The sequence below is a fragment of the Amblyraja radiata genome, chromosome 22 (assembly GCF_010909765.2).
Source record: "Amblyraja radiata isolate CabotCenter1 chromosome 22, sAmbRad1.1.pri, whole genome shotgun sequence".
NCBI classification, from domain to species: Eukaryota; Metazoa; Chordata; class Chondrichthyes; order Rajiformes; family Rajidae; genus Amblyraja; species Amblyraja radiata.
Window position 1 is genome coordinate 26550109 of NC_045977.1, and position 18127 is coordinate 26568235.

Consider the following 18127-nt stretch of genomic DNA (forward strand, 5'->3'; position numbering starts at 1 on the left):
AGGGAAAACAGACCTGCATACAATATTCCAAGTCTGATCTCACCAGGGCTCTGCAAAATTATGAAGGAATATCGAATTTTTGCATTGAAATTCTCTGGCAAGAGAGACCAACAAACCACTTTGCATCTTCATGTTAGCTTTCAGTGGTTCATGTACAAGGACCTACCTAGATTCCTCTAAAACAACTTTCAAGCTCCCACCATTTAAATGTTACGATGTGTTTGGAGAGTCTCAAACAAGGGAACATGGTCACAGTTAAAACAGGCCAGTCATTTGAAACTGAGCAGCGTAGGATTTTTTTCTTGCCGAAGTAACGAATTTCCAGAATTCTCCACCTGAAAAGGTTGTAGGCATTAGATCACCAGAGGCTCTTAAAAGAGAAGGGAAATACATGTTTGAAAGAATGGGGAATTGAGGGTTATGAGGAACTGGCACAGAAGTGGAGTTGCGATCTGGGGGAGATTAGCAATGATCGTATTCAATGGTGGGACAGCATTGAGGGATCTGATGGCCATCTCCTGCTCGTATTCCCTTAGGTTCTTTCTATTTTTCTCTCAAAGTGGATGAACTCATATTTTTCCACCTTATATTCCATTCCAATGTCTTTGCTTGTTCACATTTCTGGATCCTCTTGAAGTACACCACAGACAGCATTACTGCTTAGTTATTTCGCCCAATCTATATGAAATCCAAATCCTCCAGGATTCTTCCATTGCCATTTGTACATGTGCCTTTATTTTCTTGGTTTATCCCAATGTCACCGCTCTTTGGGGGGCAATAGGCAACTCACACCATTGTTCCCTGCTCCTTATTATTTCTAACCCAACCAACCTGATTCTACTTTCTGCCTTTCTGACCAGTAATCCTTTTTATTCACCATCGTATCTTTTAATTAACAAGGCCAACCTTCCTCCTTTTCCGTTTTGTCTACCTATTATAAAAGTTGAAACCTTGAATACTTAATTCTCAACCTTGGTCACTTTGCAACCATATATCTGCAAAGGTAATTAGATTGCATCCATTATATTTGTGTTATTAATTCTCCTATCTTGTTGTATGCATTGAGATAGCTCATTTTGATTTCACCATTTGTCCCTGTTTTGACTCTAATTGGAGGGATTATCTAATGTTTTAATGCACTGCCTCTCTCTGACACAATCTAGATATCAAGACCCATTTCATTACATTGCATTATTAACCTGGCCCTTCTCTTTAACTTGATTTACTCCTCTACTACCCCACTAACTATTTAGTTTAAAGCCTTATCTACAACTATAATCCTGGTATGATCTAAATGAAATCCAACTCAACAGAATGACTTTTTTCTGTCCCCATTACTCATAAACTGAAACCCATTCCTTCCACACCAATGTTTGAGCCACACATTCAATCCTCTGATGTTAAAATAACCTAATTCCTCTCTGAAGAGACATCCTTAGCCTTGCATTAAGAAGCAGTTGCAGGACTGTTGGGAAAATAAGAAAGGAACGGGACTAATATGGAGGAGCTGGTATGGTCCTGATGGGTCAACTGTTTATCTATTTTATCCTAGTTAGTGGTATACTGTTCCCTTTTTGTTCTACATTGCTATTCATTCTCCTAACTTGAACAGACCCCTGTATCATGCAACTGTAGTCTATGCTCTTATTCACATGGGCTGGAACAATGCATACTATTAGATATGTGCAATGGCTGGGGCTCCTCTAACATTGCCTTCTGATTCTTCACACATGACCACTCCACTTGACTGACAAATACATTGTGTAATATTTAATCAGAAAGGTGTATTTGCTTCTTGGAAGAAAGTATATATGTAATGATGTTCTTTGCTGGTGCATTGATGTGACTAAAGTTCAAACTCTAACTCATCGACTCCATTGAACTATAGACAGCTGACGTTTTTTGTCAGCTCCCACCTACAGCAGTCGCAACATGTAACCTGACCTGCTTTCCCATCTTAAATTATGCGATTAACTGAGTTTAGAGTCATAGAGCCTGAGTCATACAACATAAAGCAGGACCTTTGGCCCACTTGTCCATGCTAACCAAAATTCCCCAATTCAATGTCCCATTTTCCCACATTTGGCCTACAGCCCTCAAAACCTTTCCTCTCGATGCACATGTCCAAATATCTTTTAAATGTTTAGGAAGGAACTGAAGATGCTTGTTTAAATCAAAGATAGGCACAACATGCTGGAGTCATTCAGTGGGACAGGCAGCATCTCTGGAGAGAAGGAATGGGTGACCTTCTGTGTTAAGAAGTTGCAGCTCGGGTTCCTATTAAATCCTTTCTCTCTCACATTAAACATATGCCCTCTCGTTTGTGATTCATCTACCCTTGGAAAAAGACTGTGAATTTACCCTGTCTATCCCCCTCGTGATTCTATACATCTTTCTAAGATCACCCCTCAGCCTCCTGTGTTCAAAAGCATGAAGTCCCAGTCTATTCTACCTCTCCCTATATCCCAGACCCTGGAGTCCTGGCAACATCCTGATAAATGCCCTCTGCTTATAGTTATATTTTATTTTTAGTATTTAGCTGTACATTAAACCCTTATTATAACGGACGATGGTGGGGGGGGGTTGTATTTTGTCGCCTATTGTCCACTATTGCCGAGTGAGCTCTCCCTCCCCATTAACATCATTGCTTGGGCACCGGATCATAATCCTGCAGCCTCGTCACTGAGAGCCCTGTGGGACCTCGCTCACCAAGCAGAGCGCAGCCGCCCACGAGGGGGACCTGCACCAGTTATTGCTAATTTGTGCACTCGGAGATTGAGAGGGAAATGAGAGGTCAGGGGCAGCGCGGTGGGGTGAGGAAACCCTGTCCTGCTCTGTGAGATTCCCATCACCAATTTCCCACCAGGAGTTCAGGGTGAAAGGACACAAACCTTAGATGTTAACTCCATATCTTCTTCCAACGACACTAACCTGCCTAACTTGCTGAATATACAAAGTTATTTTGTACAGCTAAAAATGTATTTTTGTTACTGCAAGCTAAACATACTAAAGGCTGTTTATTGCATTGTTCAATAGAGTTAAGTGTCCATGGGAGCAATTGGTTGTCAAATTTCAATATCTAGTCAATTCCATGACTTGTCAATTTCTATGGCCTTCACAGTGGAAGGAGCAGCCTATATTCTTAAAGAGAGTGGTGTCTGATTATTGCAGGGACGCTCGGTCGGATATAACCGAAATCCTTTATAAAGAGATGTATCATATCGAGGGTTTACTATACCGTGGCTGTGACCTCATTGAAATCCCCCATTCACTAAAGTTCACTCTGAGCTGACATTGTACTCAGTGGATATTACGCGTTGAAACATTGCAAGGTGGCAGCACCCACCGATCGATATTCTCCACGGTGCACGAACTGCTGGAGGACCTCAGCGGGTTTGACCCGAAACGTAGTCTGTCCATTTCCTCCACCGATGCCGCCTGGCCCTGTGAGTGCCAGCACCACGTTGTGTTTTGCTCAAGAATCCTTGAGCAGCTCCTTGTGCCTCTCTCTATATTCTCAGCAGGAAAGGTGCATGAGATAGGAATGGAGGTCATGTTTGCAAATATCTTCAGAGGTCCACCGATATATGTGACCGAGCAGATAGTGCTCCAAAGTGCTGGAGTAACTCAGCATCAGGCAGCATCTGCGTGGGGACGTAGTGGATATGTGATGTTTCGGGTTGTGTGTGTGTTGATGGGGTGGGGAACGCGGGGGAGGGGTGTCAAAGTAGTAAATGACGGAGCAGGAACCAGACATCAGTCCATTGCCCTGGCATTCCCAAGGATTGTTCAAGAAGGAACTGCAGATGCTGGAAAATCGAAGGTACACAAAAATGCTGGAGAAACTCAGCGGGTGCAGCAGCATCTATGGAGCGAAGGAAATAGGCAACGTTTCGGCCCGAAACGTTGCCTATTTCCTTCGCTCCATAGATGCTGCTGCACCCGCTGAGTTTCTCCAGCATTTTTGTGTACCTCCCAAGGATGGTTCACCTGAAAGCTTCACTGGATAAGGAGTTAATATGCGTTTGGCAAATACACTCATCAACCTCATAGGTAATGATGCTGTGGAAATAGAGCACTTTCTAAGTGTTTATTTTAATTTTCTCTCATATTTTCCTATTTCCTTTTCTCTCTTTCTGCCTCTCCCCCCTTCGCTATCTTCCTTTTGAATCTTTGCCCCCGCGGGCAGTGCGGACTTTCCTCTCACCGAGAGCGCCGGTGTCTTGGACCAGTGAGAGTGCAACAGAAGAAAGCATTCAGTTCATCTCTTTTTTTTTTGCCAGTCCAGTTTTATCCAATGCTTGCGGTCAGTGCTCAGACATTCATCGGAAATCAAACAAACTGTTCTGTAAAATCCACGGTTAAAACCTGGTACAAACAGGCGAAAAAACCCAGAAACATCATTGCAAATATAGAAATTTATCTGTACAGAACTGCAGGGGAGGTGGGGGGGTTTTACTGGTAAATATTACTGTACAACGCGGGGGTATGAGCAGTGTGTGAGCTACAATTACACAGTACAGTCCAGTCACAGTGTGCACTGTACAACAAACAATGCCCCATGTACACCACAGTGAGTCACAGTTACATGAGAGAGTCATGCGATAAATTATATCTGATATTCCAAGGCTTCTGGGTGTCCTTATCTCCCTCGTCCCACCTTTATAAACATATATTATATTCTCATATATAATATATAGGTAGATGTTTTCTCTCTATATATATATGTATGAGTGGGCTCGTATAATATATATTTGTAAATCATTATTTTACAGTTTCAAAGTTTAATTTCAAGAATATTTTCTTTTTAAGAATAAAAACGGACACTTTGAACGTTTCCTTTTTTTCGTGTGCCCAATTTAAAGTCCCGGTAAATTGGGGATCATGATTTATGTTGGCTGGAAACCCCCTTCCAGTAATCTAGAATATCATGCAAATCCTCATCTGTGGCGAACTGGACTTTCTTTCTCAGCGCGTAGCCGGCGGCGAGGTACTCCTCCTCTCTGTGCCACTTCTCGTGGGGTTTGTAGCGCTCCCACACCCCCTTGGCGGGTTTGCTGGAGTACTCCGGGCTGGAGGCGTAGCTGACGCTGTGGTACTGGGGGGAGAACTGGGTGTAGGCCAGGTTTCTGCGGGAGCGAGATCGATGCGGCGCCTCCATCACACAAGGGCTGGGGCTCCTCGCCTGCTTCCTCTCTCCGGAGTGCAAGCCAGCGTAGAGGTGCGAGTGGTCACCGTAGGCTTGTATCTGGCCCGCTTCAGCTCTCCCAATTCGGCACGGAGTCCCGCCCAGGACAACACTGCGTGCCGGAGAGGTCCTTTCAATGTATTTGCCTTCCGGCTTATACCGCGGGCAAGCGTAGATCTCGGAGCGCACCGACCGGGGGCTGCGCACCGAACAATTGGACGCGTTGCTGGGGCACCTCGGCGCCGCGTCCATGCTACTGTGCCTCTTCAGCGGGTGGTAACTGTCGTGGTACACGGGCGACAGGAAGCCTGGCTTGCTCAGGGACTGCTCGGCCAACAGGAAGCCTTGTGACTCCACGGACACGCCAGGCCCCGGCCCGCGGAAGGAGCTGCTCTCGGTCTGCAGCGCGTCGATGCAGTTGTTGATGATCAAGTTGACCTGGTCCACCTCCTTGGCGATGGTGGAGATCTCGGCAGCCGAGTCGTGGCTCTCGGCGAACATGCTCTCCAGCAGGTCCCGGTGGTACGGGTGCTCCGCCGTCCTCACGTCCATGTAGCTGCCCCGGCTGGTGGTGGGACTGTCCATCGCCTCCTGCACGTCGTACTCGCCCAATGCCCCGGGCGAGGGCAGGTAGGGCAGGCGGGAGGACATGAGGTCGGAAGGCGGCACGGGTTTCTGCGCCATCTGGGTGATGGTGATGGTCTCCAGCTCCGGGGCGTACTTCAGCTCAATGATGGTCTTCTTGGCATCTCCCGGCCTCTTGCCCTTCACTCTCTCCTCCTTCTTCTTGCGCAGGCAGTAGTAGGTGACACTCAGGAGGATGGCCGCCCCGAACAGGCAGCCCAGGATGGTCATGATGTAGTGGGTGGTGCTGGCAGCGGCGGGCAGCGGCTTGGCTCTCACCCTGGCCCGGGTGGAGAAGCTGACACACGTCTGGTTGTAACGCCGGGAGTCGCGCACCGAGGCCACGCAGTAGGTGTAGTTGGTGTCGGGGGACAACTCTTCCACCTCAATCTCCTCTTCCTCGGCGCCGAGGCTCTTCACGTCCCTGGCCACGCTGTTGTTGTACTGCACCAGGAGGCTGGGGGCAGCGGCGGACGGGGAGCTGCGGACCAGCAGCGTGGCCCGGGTGTAAGTCACCTCCTTCAGCTTCAGCTCCGGCGTCACCTCCACCCTGATGACAGGCGTCTGGAAGGAGATCAGCGGCGTCGACTCCTCGCCCGAGGGGCAGTCTTCCGCCTCGCAAGGGCTGTCGGAGGCGGCGGTGGTCGTGGGCTTCTCCGTGTACACAGACCTGGGGTCCAGAGGGTAAAGATCTTCGTTGCACATGAGGGCCAAGGAGGACAGGGCATCTCGGGAGCCGGCCTGGCCTTGCCCGAGCAACGGGCAGCCGGCAAACTCGACCGGGGACGTGCACTGGGTGCGGTCGTAGTTCCTGGTGGCGTTGTTGAACTGCAGCAGCCACTTGAGGAAGCCCAGGAGCTGGCAGGAGCAGTAGAAGGGGTTTCCGTAGAGCTCGCAGGTGGAGAGTTTGCCGAGGCCTAGGAAGGTGGAGCTTTCCAGCGACTGCAGCCGGTTCATGGACAGGTCGATGTTCATCACGTTGGGACACTCCCAGAAGGAGTTTGGACTCACCACCTCGATGAGGTTGGCCTGGAGGTAGAGGTACTCCAGCCTGCCCAGTCCACGCAGGATGCCCTCGGTGATGTTCCGAAGCTTGTTGAAGCCCAGCTGCAAAACGCGCAGGTTGTACTGGGCGGAAAAGGCTCCGTCCTCGATGTAGGAGATCTCATTCTTGGTCAGGTTGAGTTCTGTCAGGTTGCCGAACCTGTTGAGCGATGAATATTGGACACTTCTGATCTTGTTCTCGTTCAGACGGAGGTCCACGATGGTGCTATTGATGTGCTGAGGGATGGATTCGTAAGGGGGCTGGTTTTGACTGCAGATTGCCAGCCAAACAAATCCTTTCTCTCCTTCGATGAGCCAGCAGTCACCAGAAACACCAACAGCATTCATCAGCGATGCGAGGCAGACCCAGAGAGCGAGGCTGTGCAGAGCCATCCCCGTCTGCTCCGAGGACTTGAGGGCAAAGACTTAGTGATAGCAGCAACTGCTAAACAAGTAACTTATTTCTGTGGGCCCAGGAACAGAACCGCTCTCAAACCTCTAGCCGTGCAACTGAAGTGCCGTTATTTCCCTATCCATTCTTCAGCTTCTGCTGCGCCTTTGCTCGTTGTGTATTCCCAGCTCATATCTTCAGATAATTTCATCCGCTTTTCTGGAAAACAAAACACCGAGCGGCAGTGTGAAGATAATTGGGCAACATGTTTTATTCGGATCGCTTTGCTATTTAAGAACTCTCTCCGAGCAAGAACCAGTACATATCCGGGTTTCAGGCTATTTCAGAACGATGTTGACCTTCCCATCTCAGGATAACCCCCTAGCCCTCTCTGCACAACCACTACCCCTCACCTTAATCCTAACCCCTCTTCCAAACAACCTTAACCCTTTGCTAACCAAATCCTTCTACTCATAGCCCCAGCCCCTTAAACTAACCCTTCCTAATCTCAACCCCTGTCCTCAATTTAACTCCTTCACATACTTTTCATTCCCAACCGATTTCCATTCCTAATCCACTTCCTAACCTATTTTACTCCAGTTCTCAGCACCTACCTACCACCTATTCCCTCCCACATCCCATCCCAGACCTCACACTTCTTCCTAACCCAAACTTCTTCCCCTAATCCTAACCACTGCCCTGCCTGTCCCTAACATATTGACCCCTCTTCTAATTCTAATTTCCTTTTAAGAGTAATTATCCTCACCTCCACCTTAATCTTAAATAAGCTCCCAACCATTTCATAGGTTCATATGTTAGGGACAGAATTAGTCAATTTGGCCTAAGTCTACTCCACCATTCAATCATGGCTAATCTAACTTGCCCTCTCAACCCCATTCTCCTGCCTTCTCCCCATAACCCCTGGCACCCAAACTAATCAAGGATCCACCTACCTCTGCCTTTAAAATATCCATTGATTTGGCCTCCATATCCTTCTAAGGAGGCCAAATTCTAGAAATGCTATTTCTAGAATTTAAGTATGTATTTGACCTTTGGAATCGGGAAGCATCTATATGTGGAGGTTGTTTGATTAGTTAAACAGCGAGGAAGAGTTTCTGCTGCCGGGAAGGTCAATAACGAGAGGTCAAAGTAGCAGGATAGAGAAAATGGACAGAAAGATCAAGGAGGATTTAGGAGGAAATTTCCCAGCATACAACACTTGGCCCCCAAAGTGGAAACAGATTCTATCATAACCTTCAATGGGAACTTAGATTAAAATGAAGACAAAATGCAGGGCTGTGGAGAAAGTGCAGGGGACAGTGGGATTAGATGAATAGTTATTTCAAAGAGACAGTATGTTTCTTCCTTCTCAGCTGAATGTACTGTAATGTAAGTATCTCACTTTTCCACACTCAGATGCTGCTAGACAGTGAATAAAGATTGGTTGGGTTTGGGATGAGTTTAGAATCTAGTGGTAGAGAGAGTGATGATGCTGCTTCGCTGAAGGGTCTGTGAGCTTTAACCTTGTACACTGTTGTTTTCCACAGCGTGCAAAACTGTTCCCATTATTTACCTGCAATGAAATGCCCAGCTCTCTGATCATGATTGAGTTACCTCTGATGGATTATACCTCTCATCCTTACAGAGAACTCAATAACACACTGTATCCATGAGGGCTGCGGGTGAAGTCAGAGAATGGCGCAGTGTGGAGGAAGGCGACGTGTGAGTATCCAATAGACAATAGATAATAGGTGCAGGAGTAGGTCATTCCATCGAGCCAGCACCACCATTCAATATGATCATGGCTGATGATCCCCAATCAGTACCCCGTTCCTGCCTTCTCCCGATATCCCCATGACTCCGCTATCTTTAAGAGCCCTATCTAGCTCTCTCTTGAAAGTATCATGTAGGTCTTGTTCTTGTGACAGTTTCTGTTATGTATGAGGATGGGTCAAAGCGGCAGCGTGAGTGCCTGTGTACATGAGTGTGTGTGTGTGTGAGGAAAAACATTGTGCACGTGTGTGAATATGGCCCTGTAAGTTTGTATGTGTGTGTAAATATATGTTTCTATATCAGTATGTATACATATCTTTGTGTATGTATGTATGTATGTATGTATGTATGTATGTATGTATGTATGTATGTATGTATGTATGTATGTGTACATGTGAGAAAGGATATTTGCACCTGAGTGAATGTAAAACTGCATGAGAGTGCATGTGTGTGGTGTGCGCATGCATACGTAAATGTGTTTGTATTTACATGTGTATAGGAAAGAGAGCAAAATTCAAGGTCAGCAGTGAATCCTGCCCTTCCAGACATTTCTAGATGCACTCAGTGTGCTACATTTACCTGTGCTACACTCACATGCCTGATGTCAGGATCCTGAAACAGCTATCTTATATTCCAAATTGTGTAGGAAGGAACTGTAGATGCTGGTTTAAATCAAAGCTAGGCATAAAATGCTGGAGTAACTCAGCGGGACAGGCAGCATCTCTGGAGAAAAGAAATAAGGAATAAGAAGGGTCCTGACCCGAAACGTCACCTATTCCTTCACTCCAGAAATGCTGCCTGTTCCGCTGAGTTACTCCAGCATTTTGTATCTATTTTTGGTTTAAACCAGCATCTGCAATTCCTTCCGACACATGTGCCTATCTTATATTTCAAACATAGACACAAAATGCTGGAGTAACACAGTGGGTCAGGCATCATCTATGGAGAAAAGGAATAGGTGACGTTTCAGGTCAAGACCTTTCTTCAGACTGATTGTGGGGGCGGGGGATAAAGGAGAGCGAATGTCAAAGACTTGAGGGAGTAGCTTTAAGGTCAGAGAGGGGAAGTGCAGGGTGTTTTTTACACAGAGGGGTGGGTGCCTGGAACTCACCATCCAGGGGTGGTGGTGGAAGCACATGCAATAGTGTCGTTTAAGTGGCTTTTAGATAGGTACATGGATACCCTAGCCGTAACCCTAACCCTAACTCTAACCGTAACCCTAGCCGTAACCCTAACCCTAACCGGGAGTCACCCGCAGGATAGCATACGTCGGCGTGTATGTCGTTTAACTTGATGGTTTTATGGGCGTCAGTCACTGACGCTCGCAGTCGCCAAAAAAATCGCAAAGTGGGACAGGCCCTTAACTTGGCATAATGTTCGGCACAGACATTGTGGGCTGAAGGACCATTTCCTGTGCTGTACTGTTCTCCCTGCTATGTTTTTAAAAATATTATCTTAGCTACAAATGAAGGAGAAGGAGTTAGTATAAAAAATAGGTTTATTTTGCTTTCGAGTTCGTTATGACCGCTGGAATATATAGCTACAGACATAATAGCCTGAAGTGAATTCATGCTTATCAACAAGGGGCTGCGTGGGTTTCTTAAACTAAATTATGTAATCGATAGAAGGCAGTTGGGACTAACTGGGTGCTTTGATTTTTTAAAGTTTGTTTGAAGCAGAAATAATACTTTTGTTTAAGAGGTTTTAGATGGGCACAGGGATAAGCACAGAATGGAGGGATACGGATCACGTGCATGCAGAGAGATTAGTTTAACTCGGCCGACTGTCCATGCCGAACGGCATGTTCTTGTGCTGTTTGTTCTATGTTCAATGCTGTGTGAGTGTCAGTGTGAGGGTGTGCGTGTATGTGTTTGAGCGCATGTGAGCGCATGTGAGCGTGTGTGGGTGTGTTTGAAAGTGAGAGTGAGTGTGTGTGCTTGTGTCCAAGCAGCCTGACATTTTTGTGATCCAACGTGACAAGTGATTTCTTAATAGTCCCAATGGCCAGGTGGCATTTGGGGGATTTCTAACACTGCATGTTATTTAACAACACTGGACGAGGGGAAGGATGAAGCCCAAGCAGGAGAACGGGCTCAATTCCACACCCCTGCTCCAGCATGATGACATCAATAACCACATTTTACATATCATGAAGGGTAAGTTTCCATCACCCACCACAGATACTCTGATTCGACCTGCATAACTCTAACTTCTGTGGTTTACTAAACATTCTCTACGCTTCCATAAAAATAAGCTCCTTGACCAGTTCTCCCTGTCACTGCAGAAGAGATCATGGAATAGTTACGGTGCAGGTGAGGTGGGAGCGTTTCAGCCACTGAGTTCAAGCTGGACTCTGTGACTTGGGGTTCAAGAAGGAACTGCAGATGCTGGAAGTTCGAAGGTACACAAAAATGCTGGAGAAACTCAGCGGGTGCAGCAGCATCTATGGAGCGAAGGAAATAGGCGACGTTTCGGGCCAAAACCCTTCTTCAGACTGATGGGGGGTGGGGGGGAGAAGGAAGGAAAAAGGGAGGAGGAGGAGCCCGAGGGCGGGGGGATGGGAGGAGACAGCTCGAGGGTTAAAGTCTGTGACTTGGTCTTGGTTTCATTTGCCTGATTACACAAGATGCCTGTGAAATGCTTTGAGCTATTTAACCATAGTTGCTAAGCAAATGCAAGCTTTTGTTATTGAAATATATCGCAACGTGTGGCTCCTCTTTGCACCTTGATCAAGATTAATTGAAGGTGCATTTAACTCCAATGTTTTGTGGGGCCTTATGTTTTGCAGTGGTATCGGGCTTTTCGACCCTTCAGCCCACTGAGTCCTTCCCGACCATCGAAAATCCGTTCACACTAGTTCTATGTTATCTTACTTTCGCATCCATTCCCTACAATTTGGGGGCAATTTTGCAGTGGCCAATTAATCTATAAACCCGCACATCTTTGGGACATGGGAGGGAATCTGGAGGACATCTGGAGGAAACCCTCGTAGTCACAAGGAGAACACGCAAACTGCGTACAGGAACTGAGGTCAGGATAAAATCTGTCTCTGGTGATATGAAGCAACAGTTCCATCAGCTGCACCACTGTACAGCCATTGAGGAACTTTTGTTGTCCCCTTTTCCTTGTCCACTAAAACAGACAGTGCTATTTAGCCCCTTGATTTACCCTCGTCTCTTCCTCTTATCAGCTTCTTTCACACACTGCCTTAGCATACCAGTTATTTGTATATTTAGTGGTTGTTCTGCCTTCGCAGTGGGACTGAAACTAGGTGCCGTTAAAATAAAGCTGTCACAAATAAATTAAAGCGATAACTCAGATTGAGACAGCAGCAGATGAACTGAAGATGTTGACTTCATTAGGATGGAACAGAACTCCGAATGGTGGTTATTAATTGAGCTGTGTCACAGGCTTTCAATTAATTCAATCTGATGCAATGAAATCAGCTCGCCATGGTCATGTCTGAAAGAGCATCAGGTAGAATGAATCGCATTTACAGCCTGACTACAGCTGGTATATGTTTCCAACCTCAGTGGGCAAGAGTATCTGTGCCAAGAGTACACACATGTGTTTAGACAAGTGATTAAGTGCATGCCCACCTGTGTGTATTTGTGTGTGTTAATGACCAGGCAGCAGTCCTTGATTTCCAGTCAGAGAAAGGCACCTGACTTGAAGCCTCATCTGTCCATTTCCATCCGCAGATGCTGCCCGACCCATTGATTTCCTCCACATGTTGTTTTCTGATCTCTAGTCATCTTGGTCTCTTTTGCCACTGGATCAGGACCTCACTCTCTGAAGTATGTATTGTAACAGTCACCACTTGTTAAAAGAGCCCACACACAGGCAGCTTCATATTCCACAGTATGGCGTTGGGGACCTTGGATATCAGGACACCATATTAACAGCCCCGACAGTGACACACCTGAACACTGCTTGGCCTTCGATCTGCGACACCCACATCACTGCCCTAAGTGAGACACGGACACGGAACAATGCAGTGGGTGCGTCTTCTGATGGAGGAAGGAGCCAGTCTGACACCTTAATAACTCCCCCCAGGATGTGAACATCTCCTCCTCGCCCAACGTGCCAGGGTGTTAGGGCAAATGCCCCAAAGCTGGAAACCAAGGATGAGGTCCAAGAGGATTTCCACTCTGACCTTGAGGAAACACTAGAGGAAGACATGTCCCAGAGGAAGACAATCTGATCCTCCTGGGTGAGTCAGAGGTAGTGGTTTCCTCTAGCAAAGTGAGGTTGACAATGAGTGACAATAGACAATAGACAATAGGTGCAGGAGTAGGCAATTCGGCCCTTCGAGCCAGCACTGCCATTCAATGTGATCATGGCTGATCATCCACAATCACTACCCCGTTCCTGCCTTCTCCCCATATCCCTGGACTCCACTATCTTTAAGAGCCCTATCTAGCTCTCTCTTGAGAGTATCTGGAAAAATCGGCCTCCACCGCCCTCTGAGGCAGAGAATTCCACAGACTCACAACTCTCTGTGTGAAAAAGTGTTTCCTCATCTCCGTTCAAAACGGCTTACCCCTTATTCTTAAACTGTGGCCCCTGGTTCTGGACTCCCCCAACATCGGGGACATGTTTCCTGCCTCTAGCGTGTAGAGTTGGAAATCTAACTTCAGTAGAATAATTTCTCCAGCAAAATGGTCTTGTCATACCCAACTCCCTGTTTCATCAGTGAGATAAATACAAGATCTCATTGCATCACCTCCAGTGCAAGCACTGATACCTGTTAGACTTCATCAACGCTCATGCCAGAGGCTGCAAGAAGCCCATGTCATGATCACTGCTGATGACTGTCACCTAATCTGTTCAGTCATCTCCCACAGTCTGGTCCCAAAACAAATGATACACCAAAATCACCAAACAGCAAGAGCCACAGTGTCCATGGGATCTGGTCTGCCCTGAAATCGTCCATCATGAGCACCTGTAAAGAGACTCTTATCTTCTCTACCAGAAATCACCAGGACTGGTTGCCTCACTGCCTGGCTCAGTAACTCAAAGGCCCAGGGATCTAGGAGACTGCAGAAATAGAAAGACTGCTCAAAACATCATGAGTATTTACCTTCCCTCCATTGAACAGGACCCACTGCCTCAAGCTAACATTATCAAAGTCTCACACTCTGACCGGTTTTTCATTTCTCTTCTGCCAGAAGGAAGATGGTACAGGACTCCGAGAACCATTAGCTCCAGGTTTCAAGAACAACTGCTACTCATCAACTATCCTGCACAATCCTATCCTCAACCCTACCTCAGCAACGAGCTACTCTGGACCTTATGTAGGTTTCAATATATACTTGCAATATTACGATCTAGTTACCAAGTATAACTGACAGTTTATAATATTATTGTCTATTATGTTGTTATTGTGCCTGTACAGCTGCAGCAAATAAGGTTTTATTTTTTATTTTCCCAGTACATGTGTCAATTAAATACTCTTGACTCTCGACTAATCACCAAATTTGATTGGTTTTACGAGAATGATCGGAAGATCCAGGAAACACTAAACACACTGTGTTCTTGGATTGGATTCTCTACCAGCCTCTCTGGAAAAGAATATCAGCACCTCTGAGAAGGAACACTGCAAAGAGCATCCTCATTTCAGCTTTGACCTTGTTACGAATATCCTTGACCATGTCTATCAGCAACCTGTCTGGTCTGGCCTCCCGATCCATCATAACTGACAAGAAACCCTAAAGGCCAAATGTCAGCTGAGGCCTCAGGAACAGGCAACATCACCACTATTGTGAAACTTAGCGGACAGGAGCTTTGGTCAAAAAACCCCATTGTATCTTCCATGTTTAGAAAGAGGAGGAAATGCTGGAGGACCTCAGTGATGCTGTGCTCTCGTGATCATCTTTGGACCTTCCAACAGTGGTATCCATAGAAGATCTCCTTGTTGTTCGCCACAGAGAAAGTCACCACCAGAGTCATAGAGTGACACAGTGTGGAAACAGGCCCTTCGGCCCATCTCACCCACACTGGCCAACAGTGTCCCAGCTACACTAGTCCCACTAGCCTGCGCTTGGTCCATATCACTCCAAACCTGTCCTATCCATGTAGAGTCCTCCTCAAGTCCCAAAGTCCTCCTCAAGTGTATATTAGGTACAATCTGAATACATTAATGTGTACAACAGATCTGATCTGACGACATTGAGATCCGATCTCAGTACAGAGGGGTGTCCTGCAAAGCTTCTTCATTGCCCCGGTAATTCTCAAACCATCTCACCTGCTGCTGCTACACCTCACTCCTACAAGCTTGCCACAGGGGTGGAGATAATGTATGGGACAAATGGGACACTGGCACTCCACTGCCAAGGCATTATTCTGAGGCTGTTACTATGGCTGCAGGTCTATGCCCAGTGGAGTTCCCCAGCAATCTGTGTTGGACCTGGTGTTTGTCATGTATATAAATGACTTGGATGTAAATATAAATTGGTTGGTTAGTAAGTGTGTAGACAACTGAAGTTCTGGACAGTGAGGAAGACTGTCAAAGTATTCAGCAGGAAAAATTCAACTACACAAATAGGCGGAGAAATGATAGATGGAGTTTAATGCGAGCAAATGTGAGGTGTGGCACTTTGTGAGCTCAAATGTAAGAGGAAAGTATACAGTTGATGGCAAGACTGTCAGCAACATTGAAGTGCAGAGGGATCTTGAGGTGCAAGGCCATAGCTCCCTGAAAGTGGCAACACATGCAGACAGAGTGGTAAAGAAGGGATATAGTTTGCTCACCTTCATTGGTTGGGGCATTAAGTATAAGAGTCAGGAAGTCTCGATGCAGCTCGATATGCCTTTGGTTATGCTGCATTTGGAATATCGCATGCAGTTCTGCTCGCCCTATTACAGGGAGGAAGTACTTGGACAGGAAGGACTTGAACTTTATTTCGCCTTCCATCACAATGAGGAATGTGGAGGAGTCACTGTGATGGATGTTTATGTTAAAATGTGCTTTTTGAGTCTGTTGCTTTTTTAAATTGTATGATTGACATGGCCAGTGATATTTCACTGCACCAATTGGTGTATGTGAGAATAAATGAACCTTATGAAGTGGAGACTTTGGAGATCTGCTAAAAGTATAGAAAATGATGAGAGGCATAGATAGGGTAGACAGTCATAACCTTTCCCCCAGGATGGAAATATCAAATAGTGGAGGGCATAATTTTAAGAGGGGTGAGGTTTAAAGGGTATGTGCGAGGCAATGTGTTTGGGTGCCTGGAATATGCTGCCAGGGGTGGTAGCAAATATGATAGGGCATTTAAGAAGCTTTTAGATTTAGGCATGGATCACATGTAGGGAGGTGAGATTAGTTTATCCCAGCATAATGATCAGCATAAACATAGTGGGCCAAAGGACCTGTTCAAATGCTGTAGTTTTCTATATTTCTATGTCACTCCAGCCAAAATCATTAAGCTGCTTGGGTGGGCGTTTGTGGATGTGGAGCTTTGAACCAACTTGACAGGATTGTGAAGACCGCCAGCAGGATTATTGGTGCTCCACTCCCTTTCTTGCTGGACATATACAGGAAGAGATGTATCAACAGAGCCATCTCCATCATCAAAGACCCCTACCACCCATCGCATCACATATTCTCCATCCTGACATCTGGGAAGAGGTACAGGAGCATTAGCTGCAAAACCAGCAGGATGCTCCTCAGCTTCTTCCCGCAGGCTATAAGACTGATAAACGGACTTAGCCCCCTGCCAAAGTATCGCGCACCAACCATCAACCTGGACACACTGCAGCAGCTGTCGATCGGAACGCCTGTTGATGTTTAGTAGAGAGTAGAGTGTTTAGTTTAATTTGTTCATGATATATGTTTTTTATTTCTAGTTATTTGTTGTTATTTGTACTGCACACTGAATGGACACTGGTTGAGTAACGTTTTTTTGTTTCCTCTGGGTATGTGAGTACTCAGGAAAATGACAATAAAGATATACTGATACTGATACTGATTATTGATTTGTTCACTGTGCGTATGAGAAAATGGGTCTCACATCCACACTAACGAACACCCTTTACCAAGCTGCCATCGCCATGCAACTACACCTCCACGTCAAGATTCTGGAATTCACCGCTGCCTTCCATGCACTAGTACTAAATAACTGAAGAATAGATGGTTTGAAGAACTGGACCTCAGCCCTGGCATAAAGCCCAGGGTCTACTGAATAATAGAGATCCCTGTACTCCAGAGCCAAAGTCAGGCCAGCCTCAGTCATCATGAGTCAAGTCAAGAGTGTTTAATTGTTATTTGTATTGGGAACAGAACTGTGATTTTTTAAAATTTGTTTCAGCAATCTAGGCAACACAACAAATAACTATGCAATAAAAAATAAGACAATAAATAATCAGTTTTATTAACCAAATGATAATAGTGCAAGACGAAGTACGTAAGGCAACCTACACAAAGTCATAGTAGTTTGGTGCTGAGTCGATGAATAGCAGCCTGATATATGTGTTCTTGAGCAAAAAAGTGCCAGCGGAGCTCAGTGGGTCAGACAGCATTTAGGAAGGGAAATGGACAGATAATGTTTCAGGTCAGTACTCTTATTCAGATTGACTGTAGTTGGGGGAAGAATGGTGGAAAAGAGAAGTATGGTCTTGTCCAAATGGTCCAGTGCAGAGTGGAGAGCCATCAAGCTAACAACCCCTTTTGGTCTTTTGTGGCGGGTGGGGGGGGGGGGGAGGGGCAGGTAGTGGGTCCAAGTCCTTACTAAGGAGGGAATTGGCAGCAGTTGGTATGCATCTTAACCAACCTCTCAAAGCACTTCATCACAATGGACATGAGTGCCATCAGTCGATAGTCATTGAGGTATGTCACCTTGCTCTTCTTGGATTATGGATGTTCTTCTAAAGCAGGTGAGGAATTTGGACTATACGAATGAAAAGTTGAAAATCTCTGCGACAATTCCGGCCAGCTGCTCCATGCAGATTTTGAGAACATGGTCAAGTACACCATTAGGGCTGGACCTTTTCCAAGGGTTCACCCTTTTGAAGGATTTTCTGATATCGGCAAAAGTCACTTGAATATGTGCATGTTTGAAAAAAAAGGTCTTGACCCTATATGTTGTCTGTATATTTACCTCTGG

General features: G+C 46.1%; 1 protein-coding gene across 1 annotated transcript in view; it reads right to left on the minus strand.

The window, feature by feature from the left end:
• Positions 1-4268: 4268 nt before the first annotated feature.
• Positions 4269-18127, minus strand: part of elfn1 (extracellular leucine rich repeat and fibronectin type III domain containing 1) — a 146799-nt gene continuing 132940 nt past the window's right edge. The window contains exon 2 of the mRNA XM_033040806.1: positions 4269-7466. Coding sequence (XP_032896697.1) covers positions 4883-7249 — 2367 coding nt within the window. The 5' untranslated portion in view covers positions 7250-7466 and the 3' untranslated portion in view covers positions 4269-4882. The remainder of the gene's footprint in view (positions 7467-18127) is intronic.